Below are 18,379 nucleotides of genomic sequence, written 5' to 3' on the forward strand. Positions count from 1 at the left end.
ATTTTGAGTAAATTTTAAACCATAACTGCAATAGACAAAGTAATGTTAGATATCATTATACTACATGAACACGAGGAAAATAATTAAATTTAACACACGACAAATTAACAAACTATAGCATGCCCTGTCAGTTAATAGAAAAACCAGACCCATTAGCATTACTTGCAGGGGCTTAAAAGTTTACAGGAAACAAGGAAACTCGATAACTGGAACCAACGAGAAATATGTTGGAGCTGAGCCTGAAATGTAAAATTGATCTTAGGATGGTTTGTAATATTTTGTAGGTACAAATGGCATTTTCGTGACAACCCCATCATAGGCCTTTCCTCTTACCAAAATCTTAGCTTTGGTGCCTGCCTTGTGTAACCCAGATTTCACGTATCCCATTGCTATATTCTTCTTAAGGCAAGGACTAAATCCTCCGCTGGTGATTTCACCAATGTTGTTCCCTTTCTCGTCCTGAATCTCACTGTGGGATCGAGGAGGTGGACCATTGGAGGTGAAGCCAACTCGCCTGATTGACGGCCCCTCTTCCAGTTGTTTAAGGATTACCTCAGCTCCTAGGAATCCACCTTCTGCTCTCCTCCTCTTCCCTATGGCCCAGGTCAGTCCAGCCTCCACTGGTGTTATATGTTGCTCCATGTCATTACCATATAAACACAGCCCAGCTTCAAGTCGGAGACTGTCTCGAGCTCCAAGTCCTGTCAACCTAACCTTCCCTTCAGATTTCTCCAAGATTGCTTTAGCAAGATCCACGGCATTTTCAGAGGGAACTGAGATTTCAAATCCATCTTCACCAGTGTACCTACGATAGATTAAAGAGACAACTCATCAGCTGTCCTCCCACAGCATCCCAACAAGGGATAACATCACCATGCCAACCAAATTACTCTTTGAATAGCAAGAAGAAATACAAATGGAAGCTTACCCCGTTCGAGTGAGAAAGCATAATGCACCATTGATATACATTATACGGAATTCCCCAAAATATAGCTTGCTCAGATCTTCCTTTGTAAGATGTTGAAGAACTGGTGCAGCGAGAGGACCCTGCAAGACAAAAGACGGGGATGTTTCAACTTTCTAAGATGACATCCATTTATCTTCAAATTCAATTAAATTGCATATTCTAAAAACCGTCTCCACCATCATTGACAACACGAGACTAATTTTTTCTACATATAGTGAGATGACAAAGCTACAAACAGAGTAATAACAGCTAAACCCGAACAGGTTCAATTGCCACAGGCAATTCATTCTCTCAAAACCTGCAAACTGTAAGCGCATCAAACCATTCAAGAGCAAAAGGAAAACATTTGAAAGGAGAAACATTTGCATGGAATGAACCCAAGAAAAAAGCAGAAGTATGCATTTCTTATTCAAAACAATCACCAGCAAGTTGCAAGGAAGCAAAATAATGAATCTATAAAGAGAATCAGAGCTGGAGACATGCAACTAGAAGAGTATAGAGATTAACCTGGAGAGCTAGGAGAGATCTCTCATCATGGATGTGCCATGAGACATCCCCACCTTTGGACTTGAATGCCTTCATATGCTCTTCGATGTGAGCCAGATCTTTATCCCTACAGCCTGCATTCACAACTAGGTAAATGTGATCATCCTTCACTTTGGTGATCACGGAATCATCAATTGCCCCTCCCTTCTCGTTTGTAAAAACAGTTAGTGTTCCCGTTCCAGGGGCGAGTCCAGCAACATCGGCAATGACGAGCTTTTCAAGGAATGGAACACAGTCCTTTCCCTTAAGGCTTAACCCACACATATGAGAAACGTCAAAGAGTGAACCATTCTGCCTGCAATTCACCGTAGAGTCCATAATTGAGTCCTTGTACTGGATTGGCATGCTCCATCCGGCGAATGGGACCATCTTCCCACCATGAGCAATGTGGAAGTTATAAAGAACAGTCTTTTTCAGATCAGCTTCTGAAGCAAAGAATCGACGTGCTGCAGCCTTCTTGTCAGCCTGAGCTACACGGCGTGTAATTGATTGTCCAAGATGCCAAAGACTTCCCCTCATCTTCTAAAGTTGAAAAATCTGATGAACAGTAATCTTCCAGAAATAAGTAGTAAGACAATCTTGTAACACTAAGAATAGCATTCACATCTCACTTCAAAAGTTGGGTAGTTGAAGATAGACCAAGTAATGCTCAGTTATGTGTTAAGGAAACACAAGTTCTAAGAAAAGTTGCACAAAAACAAACGACTAGCAACAGGCAAAATCAGTAGTAAAGGCAATCATTCAAATTGAAAGGGGAAAGTGATTTTGACATCATTGTGCTATATTCAAGTCAAATGGTTCTGGGAAATACCATAGGTCAAAAACAAGATTAGCAAACAGAATGGAAATATGCGGTACATTTAATGCCTAAAGTTGAAGAGTAATTCAATGCAAATGCTTACTGGCTTCAAAATCACACAAGCAGTCCAATGAACCGGTTCAATTTCAATGTTACAGTCCAAAACCATATTACTAATCAAACATCAAATGAACTTCACAGATGAAATAACCCAAAACGATCTAGAAATCAGCATTGAACTATCCACGACAGACATTCACACACACAAAATAAAAAAAAAAATCAGACCATCTCCAATATAAAACACCTCAGTATGCCCAAGTTTTAGAGATGTAAACGATAGGAACAGAAAAGGGTAATTAACGAAAGAAACCAATGCTGTCGCGTTATCAATCAAATTCACCACAACATCATAAAGAAACAAATAATGATACCAAGTTGTTAAAGACATAAAAACAAACAATGAAATAAGAGAAAACAAGAGTGGAAAGGGCTTACAAAGAACCTTTCTCTGCGTTATTCTTCTTCAAAACTCAAAAGATAGCAATTCAGATAGCACAATAGAACATTGCTCTGCTAAGAGATAAAAAAAAGGATAGCCTTTTATATATGGGTGGAAGACATCCATTGGCAGTATTAAAAAAATTTTAAAAAACGAATAAGATCAATTGATAGTAAATTAGTGGGTGAAGGAGGGCTTGTCGCAAAATCGAGAAAAACAAATAGCCAACAAAGCCACATCGTCAGCGAGTGGTGCTTAGAGGATTTTGGAACTATATATTTCACCACTTCCTAATCCTATGTCTTGACTACCTCACCCACATGTATCTACTCGCTTAATCTAACGGCTGTCATGACGAGGATCTAAATGTCTGTTGCTGATTTTATGCGAGGCTAAATGTAGTGGGTCTGTGATTGAACTGAGTTTAGAAACGAGTACAGGGGATAAGAGCGACCCTTGTAGTTGAGAGATCACTCTGAAGATAAAATATATATATTTGTTCATTTGAGAAAATATTGTTGTTACTACTTTAAAAATAAAAAGCAAGAAATGAAGAGTTGATGAGATGAGACTTTTGCCAGGTCGGCCACCCAAGGAAGGTGACGCTGGAATTAGCCAAAAGTTTTGTGGCAATAGTATTGATTTTCCTTAATAGCAGAAGAAAATTGAAGAAAATGGGTCCCCGGAAATCTCAAAATTTGAGCATTCCAATTCATTCTACAGCTATACCAGCAAGCTTATATGGTTCCCCCCATAGAATCAAACAGCAGCCTCCATGGATCCTGGTAATAGCTACTTGGGCTTAGATTTTAGACCCAAATGACTCAGTGACCCAGTCCCAAGAATACAATGTTGAACACTTCTTAATCCTTCAAAAATAGTTGGAAGACTCAACAATGTCAACATCCAATCCATTGACCCTTAAGTTCCTTGTGTTAACATATTATCTGAGAAACAAAAGCCAATAATATTAATTTCTTGTTCTTTGAAATTTGATATTTCTTGTTTTATATCTACACAATTCTTTCCCCCTTTTCAAGAAAAGTAAAATACGGAGAACAACCAAATAAAATAATCAACCTTAAAGAAAAGATGCATGAGCCATTAAGTACATTAATTTTCCTTAGTTCAACCTTATCTCGTATAGTCTTTACAAAATTGTACAAATCATCTTTACAAAATTGTACAAAGAAAATATTATCAGTGGTTAATTGAGTGAATCAAAGAACCAATGAACAATCCTTGTATATATGCACATGTTGTGACGATGAATCTCCATACGTTAAAACAACTTGCTTGCGAACTCATCAATGGGGCTTCCTTCTAGACGAGAATAATTGGATTTTTTTGCTAGATCTCTCAGCTGTGACACGCTTCTTCCGAATTGCAATGCCACCTTCATTTCAAACAGCTCCCCGTTTTCTCTTTTCTCCAAATCGCTTTAACTCAGAGTCCATTCAATTGATTCTTGCACGAGTTTGAAGAAACCGGCGTTGTTCCTATACATCTCGAACACCATACCAACTTGGACACCGTGCTCGAATGTGTTGACAGCCGAAGCTAAAGCACCTGCAACAGTTGCCATTATTGCTGCCCAAGGACCATTGGACGGACACATAAAGGCAGATCCTAGAGCTGCAATCCCAGTTAGTAATGGCCCTGATGCAGCTAAAACTTTGTTCATCTTCAGTGCCTTGTTTCCTAGCCTCTCGTAATCTTCACTGTCTTTTCTCTTAATCACCTCTACGACTTGTCTCATTTCCAGTTCCAGCTCCTCCGTCCATCCATTGCTCTCTACCTTTCCGTTAGAGTGCTTTTGTTTGTTTGTTTTCTGAGACTGGGTTTTTGGCCACCAAACAGCAGGCTCTAAACTTTCCGGGAATTTTTCAAGCATTACGCCTAACAAGGGAAGAGGTGTAAGCTTTGTCTAGAGCCAACACTTTCTCCATAGCATCTTTGAGCTCTTCTTTGCTTGGAGTGCCAATGGCAAGTAGGGTTTCTATTTGTCCCTGAAGCTGCTTAAACAATCTCGTCGCATTATGCTGCTCTTCCACAAGCTGTGAAGGTTGGATTTTGTTCATCATCACCAACATTCCCGTGGCTGCAGAGAACAAGAGAGTCGAAGCCAGCTTCAAACCCAAAACAGAAACCCCAGCGCCGACAGTTGCCGTAACACCAGCCATGGTTGCGGCGGTGAGGGTGATCATGTTGATGGAGTTAAGAAGAAGGGCGTTCCAGTTTTCCCGTTGTTGGCCGACGTTGTTGTGGATCTCCACTCTATCAACAACGGACTCTAAGATAGCATAAAGTTGTACGGTAGCCATTGCAACAGATGAGCTTTCTTGAACCGGCCGTGTCTCACTCCCAATGACATTCTTTTCAAATGGGATTGTATTTACGAACCCAGCCCTAGTATTCAATTCCACAGATAAGCTTTTGGTTGGTACTTTTGGAACCGAAAACCGTATTGATGGAAGCTTTGGGACAGATATAGCGGCATGGATTTGCTTTGAAGGAGAAGAAGAAGAGGCTAGAAAGTCAGAAGCTTGCAAAGAAGCCATATGAGGGCGTTTCTTGTTTAAAATCTCTTCTGTTGGTGAACTTGTATTAGAAACAAAGTTCAAAAAACCTGCGGCTTTGAGCAATTAGAAAAGGGAGATGTTTTCTTGCAGATGTTAAGGATGAAAGGTGAGGGGGGCTTTGGAGGCTATATTTATAACAACCAAACCAACGAAGGCGAGGATTAAACTGAGTTGAGGAAGTCAAGTCATGTTACCAAAAAAAAAAAAATTTGTTGACCGACTGGTTGAATTGACTAGGCTCTTTGGCTGACCTATTCGCGTCCATAATTTTGAAGCTCAAGATTTGATTTCCTCTTTTGGTAAGAAAACTGACACCGTTGGCGTATAAAGGCAAGAACTGGATCGTTTCAATTAATACGAGCGTCATTAAAGAAAAGAGATTGGCAAAGGCAATGCAGGGCATGGCATCCTGCAGTCATCAATGTTTATATTCATCTTCTGCTAAGGCTTTCATATATTTGCCTTTGCTTTTGGTGGGGAAGTGGTTTTTCGATAAAAATTAATTGAAATTATAAAAAAATTGTAAAAATTAAAATAAAATTATATTTTTTTAAGGTCTGGAATTAGATTTTAATGGGGACTAGAGTGCGAAAATAATTTGAGTTGGATGGGGAATCGAGTAAAGATTCTAATAAATAATGTATTTAATGTTCGGTGGTTTAAAGTAAATGATGAGTAATGATTTTAGTTGAGAAGAGATAATCTATCTAAGTGATAAAGATAGTTTACAGAATGGTATAGGGCAATAAGTATGAAAAAACAAAAATGAATAGTAATTTTATTAAAAATTTAAAATTATTTGAAGTTAGAAAAATATTATAAGTTCTTGAAAAATTATAAAATGCATGTCATTAAAATTATTAAATGTTGTAAAAATTTAAAATTAATTCTCTTTTTATAAGTTTTTATTATTTTTATAATTTTGATAAAATTTATATAATCTTTAAAAATTAATTAAGTCCTCCTAAAATATTTTAAAAATCAATTAAACCCTCAATGTCAACATTTTTTCACGCTAGCTGATATATTGTCAAAATTTTCATGTCAACCGCTACATCAGCACTTAACAATCAGTCAAGAGCCTTAATGTAAATAACAATTCAAAATAATTGTTATTTTTAGATTAAAAATCCAATTAATTGTACTTTTCAACTAAAAACACAATTAAATTTTGAATACCTTCGAGGGGGCTTTTAGTACTTTAGCCAAAAACTAATTAAAAAACATATGATAACTTTTAATACTGGATTTTAGAGTTTTAAATTTTATTACTAGTGATGATTCATGATTAGATAGATGAATAATGAAGTTTGTTAACTCAAATTGATGCCACATTTTAAAAAACAAAACTAAATATAATGATTTGTTAGCCCCATTTGTATAATTCTCCACTATCAATATATATTTAACATAGAATTAAAATTTTGCTGCTGACTTTCCATATTATGGGCTTACGTACGGCTGTGTTTACAGTGAAGACACTTCACACTGTCGCCTGCATTCAACCTTTTTCAGGGTTTCCTTTTTCCTTCCTTAGTCAAACAAATGATCAAATATTCCTATTTAGTGTTGGCTTGATACAGATTTGATCTCCAAGTTGTGAATTATTTTAGATTATACTTACATCATCCAATATTTTATTATTGTTTAATTTGTAATAAAAATAAATTTGAATGTGTGCATTTTATTGACCTTTAGAAAGAAAACATTTCAAAAGTAAATTAGTGTAACAGAATATGTCTTATATATGATGGCTTAAGGAGAAAACTAATTAAACTTAAACCATCTTATAAGAAAAACCTACTAATCAATTCTTCTTTGTCATATAGTTTGAGTGTTTTAATGACATTAATTCATCTCACAATTTAGTTCTTTGTATATATTGGGTTGTGTTTTTAATTACAATTTAATTATATGATAATTAGAACCGGAATTAAAATTAGAATTACAATTACATTGAATGGAATAAATTAATTCTAATTAATTAAACTAAATAGCTTACATGAAAAAAAAATAAACCTTGATTAATATAACTAAGATTTCATTTACCATAATACATATAAAAGTACGAGTTTAACTTTAATAGATTAATTTTAGAAATGATATTTATAATTCAATTTAAAACTAGTAGTTTAAAAATTGTAATAATTATAATATTTTTAATATAGAATTATTATTTAAATAAAATTATAATTTAATTTATAATTATTAATTAAAATTTTCCATGCATGCGGCATGACGTACATGGTACAACTTTATCTCCTATCATCTTTACAAAATTGTACAAAAAATATTATCAGTGGTTAATTGAATGAATCAAAGAATAATCCTTGTATATATGCACATGCTGTGATGTTGAATCTCTACCGGTTAAAACAGCTTGCTTGCGAATTCATCAATTGGGCTTCCTTCTATACAAGAATAACTGGGTTTTTTGGCTAGATCTCTCAGCTGTGATAAGCTTCTTCCCAATTGCAATGCCACCTTCATTTCAAACAACTCCCCGTTTTCTCTTTTCTCCAAATCGCTTTCACTCAGAGTCCATTCAATTGATTCTTGCACGAGTTTGAAGAAACCGGCGTTGTTCCTATACATCTCGAACACCATACCAACTTGGCCACCGTGCTCGAATGTGTTGACAGCCGAAGCTAAAGCACCTGCAACAGCTGCTATTATTGCTGCCCAAGGACCATTGGACGGACCCATAAAGGCAGATCCTAGAGCTGCAATCCCAGTTAGTAATGGCCCTGATGCAGCTAAAACTTTATTCATCTTCAGTGCCTTGTTTCCTAGCCTCTCGTAATCTTCACTGTCTTTTCTCTTAATCACCTCTAGGACTTGTCTCATTTCCAGTTCCAGCTCCTCCGTCCATCCATTGCTCTCTACCTTTCCGTTAGAGTGCTTTTTTTTGTTTGTTTTCTGAGACTGGGTCTTTGGCCACCAAACAGCAGGCTCTAAACTTTCCGGGAATTTTTCAAGCATTACGCCTAACAAGGGAAGAGGGTAAGCTTTGTCTAGAGCCAACACTTTCTCCATAGCATCTTTGACCTCTTCTTTGCTTGGAGAGCCAATGGCAAGTAGGGTTTCTATTTGTCCCTGGAGCTGCTTAAACAATCTCGTCGCATTACGCTGCTCTTCCACAAGCTGTGAAGGTTGGATTTTGTTCATCATCACCAACATTCCCGTGGCTGCAGAGAACAAGAGAGTCGAAGCCAGCTTCAAACCCAAAACAGAAACCCCAGCGCCGCCAGTTGCAGTAACACCAGCCATGGTTGCGGCGGTGAGGGTGATCATGTTGATGGAATTAAGAAGAAGGGTGTTCCAGTTTTCCCGTTGTTGGCCGACGTTGTTGTGCATCTCCACTCTATCAATAACGGACTCTAAGATAGCATAAAGTTGTACCGTAGCCATTGAAGCAGATAAGCTTTCTTGAACCGGCCGTGTCTCACTCCCAATGACATTCTTTTGAAATGGAGTTGTATTTATGAACCCATCCCTAGTATTCAATTCCACAGGCAAGCTTTTGGTTGGTACTTTTGGAACTGAAAACCGTATTGATGGAAGCTTTGGGACCGATATAGCGGCATGGATTTGCTTCGAAGGAGAAGAAGAAGATGCTAGAAAGTTAGAAGCTTGCAAAGAAGCCATGTGAGGGCGTTTCTTGTTTAAGATCTCTTCTGCTGGTGAATTTGTATTAGAATTAGCGCCTTTGAGCAAAATAGAAAAGAAAGATTTGTGTTTGCAGATGTTAGGGATGAAAAGAGAGGGAGACTCTGAAGGCATAATTTATAGCAAAGAACGAAGGGGAAGATTAAACTGAGTTGAGGAAGTCAGGTCGTGTTAGGAAATGTTGACTGACTGCTTGAATTGACCAGCCTCTTTAGCTGACCTATTCGCTTAGCTCAAGATTTTATTTTCTCAGTGTAGGATCGGGTCTTTGCATGGGAAGTGGTAAAAAAACTCGTTGCTTTTGGCGCCTGAAGGCAAACAATTCTTTCCATTCAATCAAATATTGGCGTCATTAAAGGAAAGATATTGAAGGCAAGGCAGGGCATGGCAGCCTTCGGTCAATTTACGTTTATACTCATCTTCTGCTTAGGCTATATTTGCTTTTGGTCTATAAACTCCACGGTTTAAGATACAAAATATATACTACGAGAAGGAAATAATTAGTTTAATCTCAGATGAAAATACTTGTAAATTAGAAATAATATATAAAAATACGTTATTTATTATATCCTAAAGTGTACGTGTCATTTATATAAAAATGTGTTTCTTATAATATTCTAAAGAGGTGTGTGTCACCATGTGTTTTCTTATTATATCTTAAAGGGGCATATGTCATTTATATATGCAAGGAGTTGAATTTATGTCTGGAAAATAGAATTTAAGTTTTGCAGCTGAGCTGACCTTGCATATATATATATATATATTATGGCCGTGTTTACTTGGAAGACACTTCACATTGACATCTGCATTCAAACTTTTTCAATTTTTTTGCATTCTTTTTAATTTAACTGCAAATTAACAATTCCTACATAGTGTTGACTTAATTATCAAATATGTATAGTGTTGGGTTGATCCATATTTGATCTCCACGTTGTGAATTCCTTTTAGGGTATTTTTAAATTATGTTCATATCATCCACTATTACCATCTTTTGAACGCGCATTCTTATTGATCTTTACAATGATTATTTCAAAAAATTAAATTCTAAATGGTTTAAATCAATGTAAAAGAATATGACTTAAGATTGCTTAACGAGAATTTTAAACATCAACCAAAACCTCAAAACCGTCTTATAAAAGATATATGTTAAAACATTTCTTAAGTTTTTTAATATTTATAAATTTAGAATTTAATTTATACACTTTTATTTTTAAAATTTTAGTTGTTTTATTTTTTATATTTTAAAATTTAGGTTTGATTATTAACACTGTGAAATTTTTATGTAAATTATACTTGTGGTCACTCAAAAAGTACGTTTATTCTATTTTCATTAATCTATTAACAAATTGTTGGCATGGCATATTAACCCATTGAGTAACTCATACGTGTCATTTTTTTTAACTTTTGACTAAAGCTAGAGACTTCTCTATAATTAGCTTAAAACACTTTGCTTTTATTTTTTTTCCTCTTTAATTTTTTTATTTTTGGTTTTCTGAGATGGGAGAGCCTTTTTTGAAGTCTGAGACAACCGTGACATGTTGGTCCATTAAAATTAAAATTAAAACAGAACATCCCAAGATGAGTTTTTTTATATGAGTAATACTAAAAAAAATTATGAAAATGGGACATGTTATAAATTATTTACGTAAATGGTAAGTTTTCTATAGTAAATTTAGGTGGCGCCAATGTGTTAGGCGACACCAACCCCAAAAGCAGCCCATCATCACCCAATCATTCCGGGTGAAAAAAATTATTTTTTAAGTAGTGCCGCCACATTGTCAAGCAACACAAAAAAATACAGGTCTCTTTTAAACACATAATAAAAACTGTAAGAATACAATTTTTTTTTTTAAAGTGATGTCTCCTGACACATTACCAGCACTGATTCAAAGTTTTTAATTGAGTTAGTGTTACGGGTTATGTAATGGCCTAAATTCAAGGTTATCGGAACAATGGTTTCGTAACCATAGATCCGATTTAAAGAAAAAATTATTTTAATATTTTTGCTTGAAAATTTATATGATAGGAAAATCATATGAAAATATTGATAGGAAAATTTTATCGATTTAGTGATTAGTTCGAAAAAGAAATTATTGAAGAAATTGGGTAAAATAAGGTATCGGGACCTCTATCTCGTAAAACCGAGTCAAAAAATAATTTTATAAATATTTATGAAATGTTATTAATGTGGTATTAAAATTTCGTTAGGAAATTTTAATGTTTGGGTAGTCAATTAAATGAAAAGGACTGAATTGTAATAGGTGTAAAAGTTGCTAGAGTGATTAAATAGCTTATTAGTCTAATGAGAAAGGATTTAAAAGGTAATTAGACCCAAAAGTTATTTGGGCTGGCGGCAAGGGTATGCAATCAGCAGAAAATTGATAAATTAAGGGTAAAATTGGAATATTACAAAATTAACTAAATAAAACTAGGACTAAATAGGAAATATCTAGATTTCTCTTCATTTCTCTTCAATTCCAGCAGCTAAAAACGCCATAGGAGGGTTCTCTAAGCTGGTATTTCATAATTTTGCACCAAATCCGGAAGATTCAAATCTGAAGCTAGATCGAGGAAAGGAAAAGTTCGAGATTAATAGATTTTCTTTTTACAATCAAGTATCAAGGTAAGTTCGTAACTTGAATTATATTCTTAAATTACTTGAGATTGTATGTTTTTGATATGAATATGATTTGAATGTTCATTGTATGAAAATTTATGAAACATTGATATATTTGATAAAATGGGAAGAAATCCGTTTGAATGAAAGGAAAATTCGATGGATTTCGAAAAGGAATTGACGGTAAAAGGATCTAGCCCGAACGGGTGATCCTATCCTGATATAGCCCTCCGAAGAATATGTGTAAAATAGATTTAGCCGGACGGGTAATCCGAATTAGGTTCAATTTAGCTCGACTGTAATTCGGATCCAAGCTCATTAGAGTAATTGTCGTTGAGGGCTTTAGCTCGACCGTAATCCCGCTGCAAGGTTGAGGTTCATGAGTGTACTCTCGAAATGGAAATGTGCACATGAATATGAATTGAGAGACCGAATTGTACACTAAAAGTGTACCTCGAAAATCCATTGAAATTCGATAAATTCAACGGGATAAATATGAAAAATAATAAGGAATGAAAATCATGGTATTGATGAGTACATCAATCATGGTATATATATATATTATTGATACATGGAAATTATTGAACTAACTTGAATGTTGAGTTTGTGCATGCTAGGGTAATAATGCATTGAATGGATATATGAATGTTTATTATATTGTATTGAAAATATTAGGTAAGTATAATTCTTGTTACATGAGCTTACTAAGCACAAAGTGCTTACCCGCTTCCTTTTTCCCTGTTTTGTAGTGTTAAGAGCTCGGAGGTCGGATTTGGTGGGAGACACATCACATTTATCAACCTCGGGATTTCGGTATATAAAGAAACTTTATTTTGGAAATCAATGGCATGTATAAGCTAACAAAGTAAATGTTAACGTGAAATGAATGTAAAGTTAGCCATTAGTATGGTTAACAAACCCAGTTATAGATATGTGATGACGTTATTTTATATAAATGCATGAATCTATCATAAAAATATGTTGAATTGATTTGGTTGATGTGGATTGGTCTCGATTTAATATTACGGGGAAGGTTAGATATTTATAAAAGGGCTATATTGAATATAAAAAAAAATTAATTAAGAAACTCCGTAATGCCTCGTACCTTATTCCGCAATGAATACGGGCAGGGGTATTACAGGTTATTTAATTAATTATCAAATTAATTAGTAAAAAAAAGAAAATAATTTGATTTTATAAAGTAAATTATATTATTTGAAGGTTTAATATTTGGTACACTAACAATGTATTTTTTTTATTCTACAAGCAATCTTAAAATATTACCACATGTTTCTTTCATTTCTTTTTCATATTTATTCTTTAATATTTTACTATACTTTATAGTATACTTGTCAAGCCCGATTCTGCTTTATACAGTCTAAAAACTCATTAGCGATGTACCAAATATTTTTCATTATTTTAAAATTATTTTTATCATTTTATTTCTTTTATAAGAAATAAAAATATACACACACAATAAAATTTAAACTCATACCATTTATTTTTTACATTTATACTTTACCATTTTATCAAAATATCATTTATTATTTATATTATTATGCATAAATATATTTATTACATAATTTTATTTTTCATTGTAGATGTGTTATAATTTAATATTAATTAAAATATATCTTATTTATAAAATTAAAAACTTCACTCAAATAATTATAGTTAATATTTTAACCTGACGGGGCTTTATGATGGATTGATATAATATATAGTTAAAAAAAAATCTTTTAAAGAAAAATAAGGTTAAATTTTACTATTAGTTCATGTATATTATAAAAGTTGTGGATTTGGTTTTATATTTTAATTTGATCAATTTTAGTCATTGTACTTTTTGAATTGGCCTGTTTTAGTGATTGTGTTTTTCAAATTTTGAAATTTTAATCTGATCCAAATAGTAAAAGCTTAATTTTTTTAATTAAATTCAATTACTAGTCCTTTACTACTCATAAAATTGTAGATTCAGTCCAAATTCTTTAATTGGATCATTCCAAGTTCTAATACTTTTTGAATTTTGAAATTTCAATCTTGATGTTACAGACCGTCGTTAATCCATAAACTGTATTTTTAATGAGTAATATGTGGAAATAACAAGCTGACATGACATTACAGATATGGTAATATGTTTGCCTGATCAGATTTTGAACATAACAAAACTTAACTGAATGAATTTAACAATTATCGTTTGGTGAGGATTGAAATTTTAAAATTAAAAAGTACAAGGACTAAAACTAACCAAATTAAAATATGAAAAACTAAATCCATAACTTTTGTAAAATACAGGGACTAATAGCAGAATTTAACCAAAAAAAATGTTGATTATTTGGTATGGTGGTTGGGCTCTACTAAAAGTTAGGGTATTGAGGTCTAAATTTATAGTGGGAGTGGGCTATAGTAGTACAAACAAATAAATATAGAGAAAAGTTAACTTTAAGTGTCATTAAATATTCTTAAATCATTGTGCTTTTTGATATTTCAAAAATGCCCGTGGCCGTACCTAAAGAATATCGAACCAAAACAGCCCCAACGCTGAAGGACAAAATGGAGAAACTGAATATGCGAAGTAAAATTCCGAACCGTTAATATTAATTAATCGTAGATTTTATAGTAACAAATACGTTGGCTCGTACGTTATCATTCGTTTACTTTTGTTGGAAAATATCAGCTGAAAACACTGAACTGAAGAAAATGGGTTCGATAGCAAAGAAGGGATTGCAGAAATACTTGTTACAGCTTCAACATCACCCTTTGAGAACCAAGGTTTGCTTTTGTTTTGGCTTTTTATCTTTCTTTTTTGATTTGTGGATTAAGAAATTGAACAAAATTGAGGAAAATCGGTGCAGGCAATTACGGCTGCGGTTTTGTCAGGGATTAGTGACACTGTTTCTCAGAAGCTTTCTGGAATATCCAAACTTCAGCTGAGACGGATTCTTCTCAAAATGGTGAAAGATCCTCTCTTTGTTTTGTTTCTCGTTGACTTCATTTTATAGCTTACTTGTATTCAACTTGGTTGATTGCTTGCTATTGTTTCTGATTCCTCTTTTGTGGCTATGATTTAACACGATTGAAATGATGGGTAGAAACCAAGTTCACCTTACAGCTGGAGATGTTTATAGAAATGGGTAGATTGTGTAATGCAACCACAGTTATCTTGAGTCTTATTAAGAGATGCTTTTAGGAAATTTCGATAAATTTAGAAAGTAACTGGGATTTGGGGATTTTTCTATGTAGCACTAGGGAGTTGCTAATGAGAGGAAGGAGAGATTTTGTGATGTTATGAGTTCATCAGAAGGTAAAATATGTATTCATCGTCATCTAACACTGTGTTTACCATATGCAGCTCTTTGGATTTGCTTATCTTGGACCATTTGGTCATTACATGTATATGCTACTGGATAAAATCTTCAAGGGGAAGAGAGACTCCAAAACTGTTGCCAAGAAGGTATTTTACACACTCAGTTTATGTCACCAGTTGTCCAATAGAATTCACTTTTAAATTCCATTGATTCAAATTTGGGGGTCATATTGAATTCAATATATCAACTTGGTTCTTCTTGCCAAGATCCATAGGGAAGGGTCTAATGCTGAATAAAATCGTATCAGGTGGTGCTGGAACAGTTGACAAGTTCTCCTTGCAACAACTTGCTTTTCATGATTTACTATGGGGTGGTTGTTGAGGGTAAGTGGTGTTAGCTTACGAACGTATTCTTCGGGGGGCAATGAGACCAAACCTAAATTACTTCTCTTGGAAATAACTTATTTTGATGATAGTTTAATATTTGTAGTGAACTCTTTCTAAAAAGGAAAGCTATATGTCAAAGTACTAGTTAATATTTAAAGAAGGGCAATTGAACATGATTTAGTTTCCTTGCTTCCTCTTTGTATACAATAAGAATAGCTTCTTTATCTTTCCTTTTTCTTTCTAGTTTAAATGCGAACTTAAAATGCAGGAAGACCCTGGATGCATGTGAAAACTAGGATCAAGCAGGAGTATCCGAAAGTACAGATGACTGCATGGACGGTATCACTTTGTTTCCCACTTTGAGTTCTAATAAAGTAATAGTTTATCTGTATCTATGTGACAAAGAGGAGACCTGTGCCCTTACATATATACCTTAGAACCTACCTGAATGAAATTGCAGTTCTGGCCTGTTGTGGGATGGATAAATCACCAGTACGTGCCATTGCAGTTCCGTGTCATTTTTAGTAGCCTCGTTGCATTTTGCTGGTAAATACTTTGTTTCTTTCCCACTTTACTTCCTCCAATGAAAATATATACATTGTTACTCATAGGGTGATTTTTTATTCCTTCAAAATTCATTTTTCAGGGGAATATTTCTGAACCTACGGGCAAGAGCTATGACATTGCCCAAGACTGCATTGCCAAAGAGTAACTGAATAATTGAAATCCTTCGATTCATTTGGATCTATTTAATAATAGCATATCAAAATTCCATATCATAGACTCATTTTAAGTAGTTTGAAGCTTGTTTTGTGCAACCATGAATTAATTATTAATGTTTTATCTTACCTGGAGTGTTTCATTATTAGCTCGATATTGAGTTCTGTCTTACCTAAGCAGTAAAATTTCATAATCTGCCTTTTTCTCCTCAATTTTTCATGCTACTACAGAATAATTAATTGAAATGGCATGGTGATGATATTGTCGCCTAATATCATTACATTTGCTAGGAAACCAGTTAGTATCCATTGCATTCCAGAGGTGGTAATCTGTAATTTATCTTGAGGCATCCCTGTGTACGACGTTGGGACATTCATGCTTTAAAACATGATAGCCAGCCACAAGAGGACGTGAATATCGGCAAGTCTTGGTTTTATGTTGGAACTGCACCGGCTTTAGCATTTGATTGAAATCCCAGCTTCAGGTTCAACGTTATGTAGTGACTCACTTTTGACCTAGCAAACAACTGGCTCTTTCATATGCATGTATTCATGGCATACCGTAGATGACAGATGCTGCCTGTTCCAGAGTGAAGAAAATAATTCTTTATATTGGAAGATGCAATTGGTCATCTTTCAACAAATTTTTGCAACCTCGTGATAATTGGGACATGTCAAGTAAAATGTAAGTTTTGGTCCGAAATGGAAAGTGTTGAGAAAAGAATATGAAAGGAACTTGAGAGACAAATGAGGTCTCTGGATAAAAAAATATATATATGAAGGGAATGCAAGAGTATTTTGGTAACTTTGGTCAGCATGAAAAATAAGGGTAATTCAAGCAAGGAGAGATTTTGTCAAGATTCGACAGCACTAACTAAAACAATGATCTGATTGTTAAGTATATACTGAACTTTCCCATGGAAACGATTAGCATACAATTAAATAAGATTTGGCGTGAATTCAGCGCATATCAATTTAAAGATTATATTTGGATTTTTCAGAATTCTAATATCCCAGAACACTTGTTGAATCCACATAGAGGGAATTAATTTATGGTGCACAGCATGAAAATTGAGACTAAATTACCATTAAAAGTGTACTACTATATAGGTTAGACGTGATTTTGGTAGTTCCGGAGTGTAGACATGTTAAGGGTTATTGCCGTTGAAACTTGAAAGTCAGCAGTAGGAACCCCAGGTGCAAAGATCCAGCAGTTTGGTTTCAGATGACCAGCGGCCTAATTTAAGCCTGGAACTCCTCTTGTTCAAACCTTGCAGTTTCAAATATTAGACTTTTTCTACTCTTTGTTGTACCAATGAAATGCGACCTGTTATGAAATATAAATACAGTTCATTCCTCTCAAAGCCAATTCAGCCCAATACAGCAGCCATGGCAGATATTGAACTCTCACGCAGCGTAGCAGGTGCATTGGCAGATTTTTTGGCTAAAAACCGTAATTTTTGCACCACCAGCATTAAGGAATCACTACAGCACCAAAATTACAAAGAAACATCAGCTGACATAGTTAAAAGGCAGTGTAAAGGCAGTGTATTTACAAACTACCACCTGCCTCCCCTGTTTACAGCCCAGATAATAATAAACACTGACAACATCGGGACCAAAAAAGACAACAGATCACAAACACTGGCTAAGAATACAACTGTTACAGACCAACACGAAGTCCATAGACAAAGCATATTACCCACCAGGAATTGAAAAACGTAGAAAAATCAATACCGGATTTAGCGAGATTGTCAGCCATTCGATTAGCTTCACGAGAGATCTTTAACCATGATGAAGAAAGATGGCCCATAGCTCAGTGACATTAGGATTGTTGCTATTAAAAGGGCACCAGAACAACCCCACCACCCTATTATCATTGCCTGCGTAGTATCCCCACAACAAGCGTTACCAGTGCCATTCGCCACCCCATCCGTATTAAACTTTAGCCAACCCCTAAGGGGAGGATCCCAATAAACGGTGCTCAGTAACTTAGAAGCCATACCGCTAGTGATGGTACCCAGATAAATCCACCACCCTTCACTATCAGTCTATCACAGACCTCCTTGTTCTCAATAGCCTTAACCCATTCAAGGGCTCTTAGCTTAACCAGAAACAGCAACTCACCACTAGAAGCATCTTTATTCTCAAACACCCTTCGATCGCCGCTCAACCAAATAGTCCATAGTGAACTCCATCACGGGCCAAATTTGGAAATTTAGAATAGTACTGTTCGAGATGTATTGTAGCAACGCTGGCTTCTTTAAGATTATTGAAGAAAGCATAA

At 34.8% G+C, this 18,379-nt stretch overlaps 3 protein-coding genes and 1 pseudogene across 7 annotated transcripts; 1 reads left to right on the forward strand and 3 right to left on the reverse strand.

Moving 5' to 3' along the window:
* Window position 1: 1 nt before the first annotated feature.
* On the reverse strand, window positions 2–3,517 carry LOC108453080 (aminomethyltransferase, mitochondrial). Of its 4 annotated transcripts, none has more exons than XM_017750979.2 (4): window positions 2,811–3,517; window positions 1,475–2,050; window positions 929–1,047; window positions 2–805 (listed from the first exon to the last, which is right to left on the reverse strand). In XM_017750979.2, the coding sequence occupies exons 2-4, from the start codon at window positions 2,030–2,032 to the stop codon at window positions 259–261; spliced, it is 1,224 nt and encodes a 407-aa protein (XP_017606468.1). In that variant the 5' UTR covers window positions 2,033–2,050; window positions 2,811–3,517; the 3' UTR covers window positions 2–258. The 4 variants fall into 4 exon arrangements, with proteins under 4 accessions (XP_017606468.1, XP_017606469.1, XP_017606471.1 ...); XM_017750980.2 differs by having other exon boundaries at window positions 1,475–2,065; window positions 2,811–3,289; XM_017750982.2 differs by having other exon boundaries at window positions 2,818–3,086.
* Window positions 3,518–3,931: 414 nt separating this feature from the next.
* LOC108450991 (probable F-box protein At4g22030) lies at window positions 3,932–5,499 on the reverse strand (annotated as a pseudogene).
* Window positions 5,500–7,566: 2,067 nt separating this feature from the next.
* Window positions 7,567–9,147, reverse strand: LOC108452714 (probable F-box protein At4g22030). Its single transcript, XM_017750512.2, has one exon. It carries the CDS (start codon window positions 9,042–9,044, stop codon window positions 7,767–7,769), a length of 1,278 nt encoding a protein of 425 aa, XP_017606001.1. The 5' UTR covers window positions 9,045–9,147; the 3' UTR covers window positions 7,567–7,766.
* A 4,969-nt stretch (window positions 9,148–14,116) lies between these two features.
* Window positions 14,117–16,286, forward strand: LOC108451945 (peroxisomal membrane protein PMP22-like). 2 transcript variants are annotated; one of them, XR_008283169.1, is made up of 8 exons: window positions 14,117–14,254; window positions 14,357–14,451; window positions 14,535–14,633; window positions 15,032–15,133; window positions 15,295–15,370; window positions 15,642–15,747; window positions 15,834–15,919; window positions 16,020–16,087. XR_008283169.1 is itself a non-coding variant. In XM_017749661.2 (8 exons), the coding sequence occupies exons 1-8, from the start codon at window positions 14,173–14,175 to the stop codon at window positions 16,087–16,089; spliced, it is 681 nt and encodes a 226-aa protein (XP_017605150.2). In that variant the 5' UTR covers window positions 14,122–14,172; the 3' UTR covers window positions 16,090–16,286. The 2 variants fall into 2 exon arrangements, 1 of the variants encoding a protein (XP_017605150.2); XM_017749661.2 differs by having other exon boundaries at window positions 14,122–14,254; window positions 15,642–15,712; window positions 16,020–16,286.
* The last annotated feature ends 2,093 nt before the right edge of the window (window positions 16,287–18,379 follow it).

Source organism: Gossypium arboreum, chromosome 5 (assembly GCF_025698485.1).
Source record: "Gossypium arboreum isolate Shixiya-1 chromosome 5, ASM2569848v2, whole genome shotgun sequence".
NCBI lineage: Eukaryota > Viridiplantae > Streptophyta > Magnoliopsida > Malvales > Malvaceae > Gossypium > Gossypium arboreum.

Excerpts from the sequence above, each read along its gene's own strand:
- LOC108453080 (XM_017750979.2), bottom strand. The coding sequence starts at position 2,032 with ATGAGGGGAAGTCTTTGGCATCTTGGACAATCAATTACACGCCGTGTA. Across the intron at positions 1,048-1,474 it reads GATCTCTCCTAGCTCTCCAG|GGTCCTCTCGCTGCACCAGT; the intron begins GTTAATCTCTAT and ends TTTGTCTTGCAG. Across the intron at positions 806-928 it reads TGCTTTCTCACTCGAACGGG|GTACACTGGTGAAGATGGAT; the intron begins GTAAGCTTCCAT and ends AATCTATCGTAG.
- LOC108452714 (XM_017750512.2), bottom strand. The coding sequence starts at position 9,044 with ATGGCTTCTTTGCAAGCTTCTAACTTTCTAGCATCTTCTTCTTCTCCT.
- LOC108451945 (XM_017749661.2), top strand. The coding sequence starts at position 14,173 with ATGCCCGTGGCCGTACCTAAAGAATATCGAACCAAAACAGCCCCAACG. Across the intron at positions 14,452-14,534 it reads ATCACCCTTTGAGAACCAAG|GCAATTACGGCTGCGGTTTT; the intron begins GTTTGCTTTTGT and ends AAATCGGTGCAG. Across the intron at positions 15,134-15,294 it reads CCAAAACTGTTGCCAAGAAG|GTGGTGCTGGAACAGTTGAC; the intron begins GTATTTTACACA and ends AAATCGTATCAG.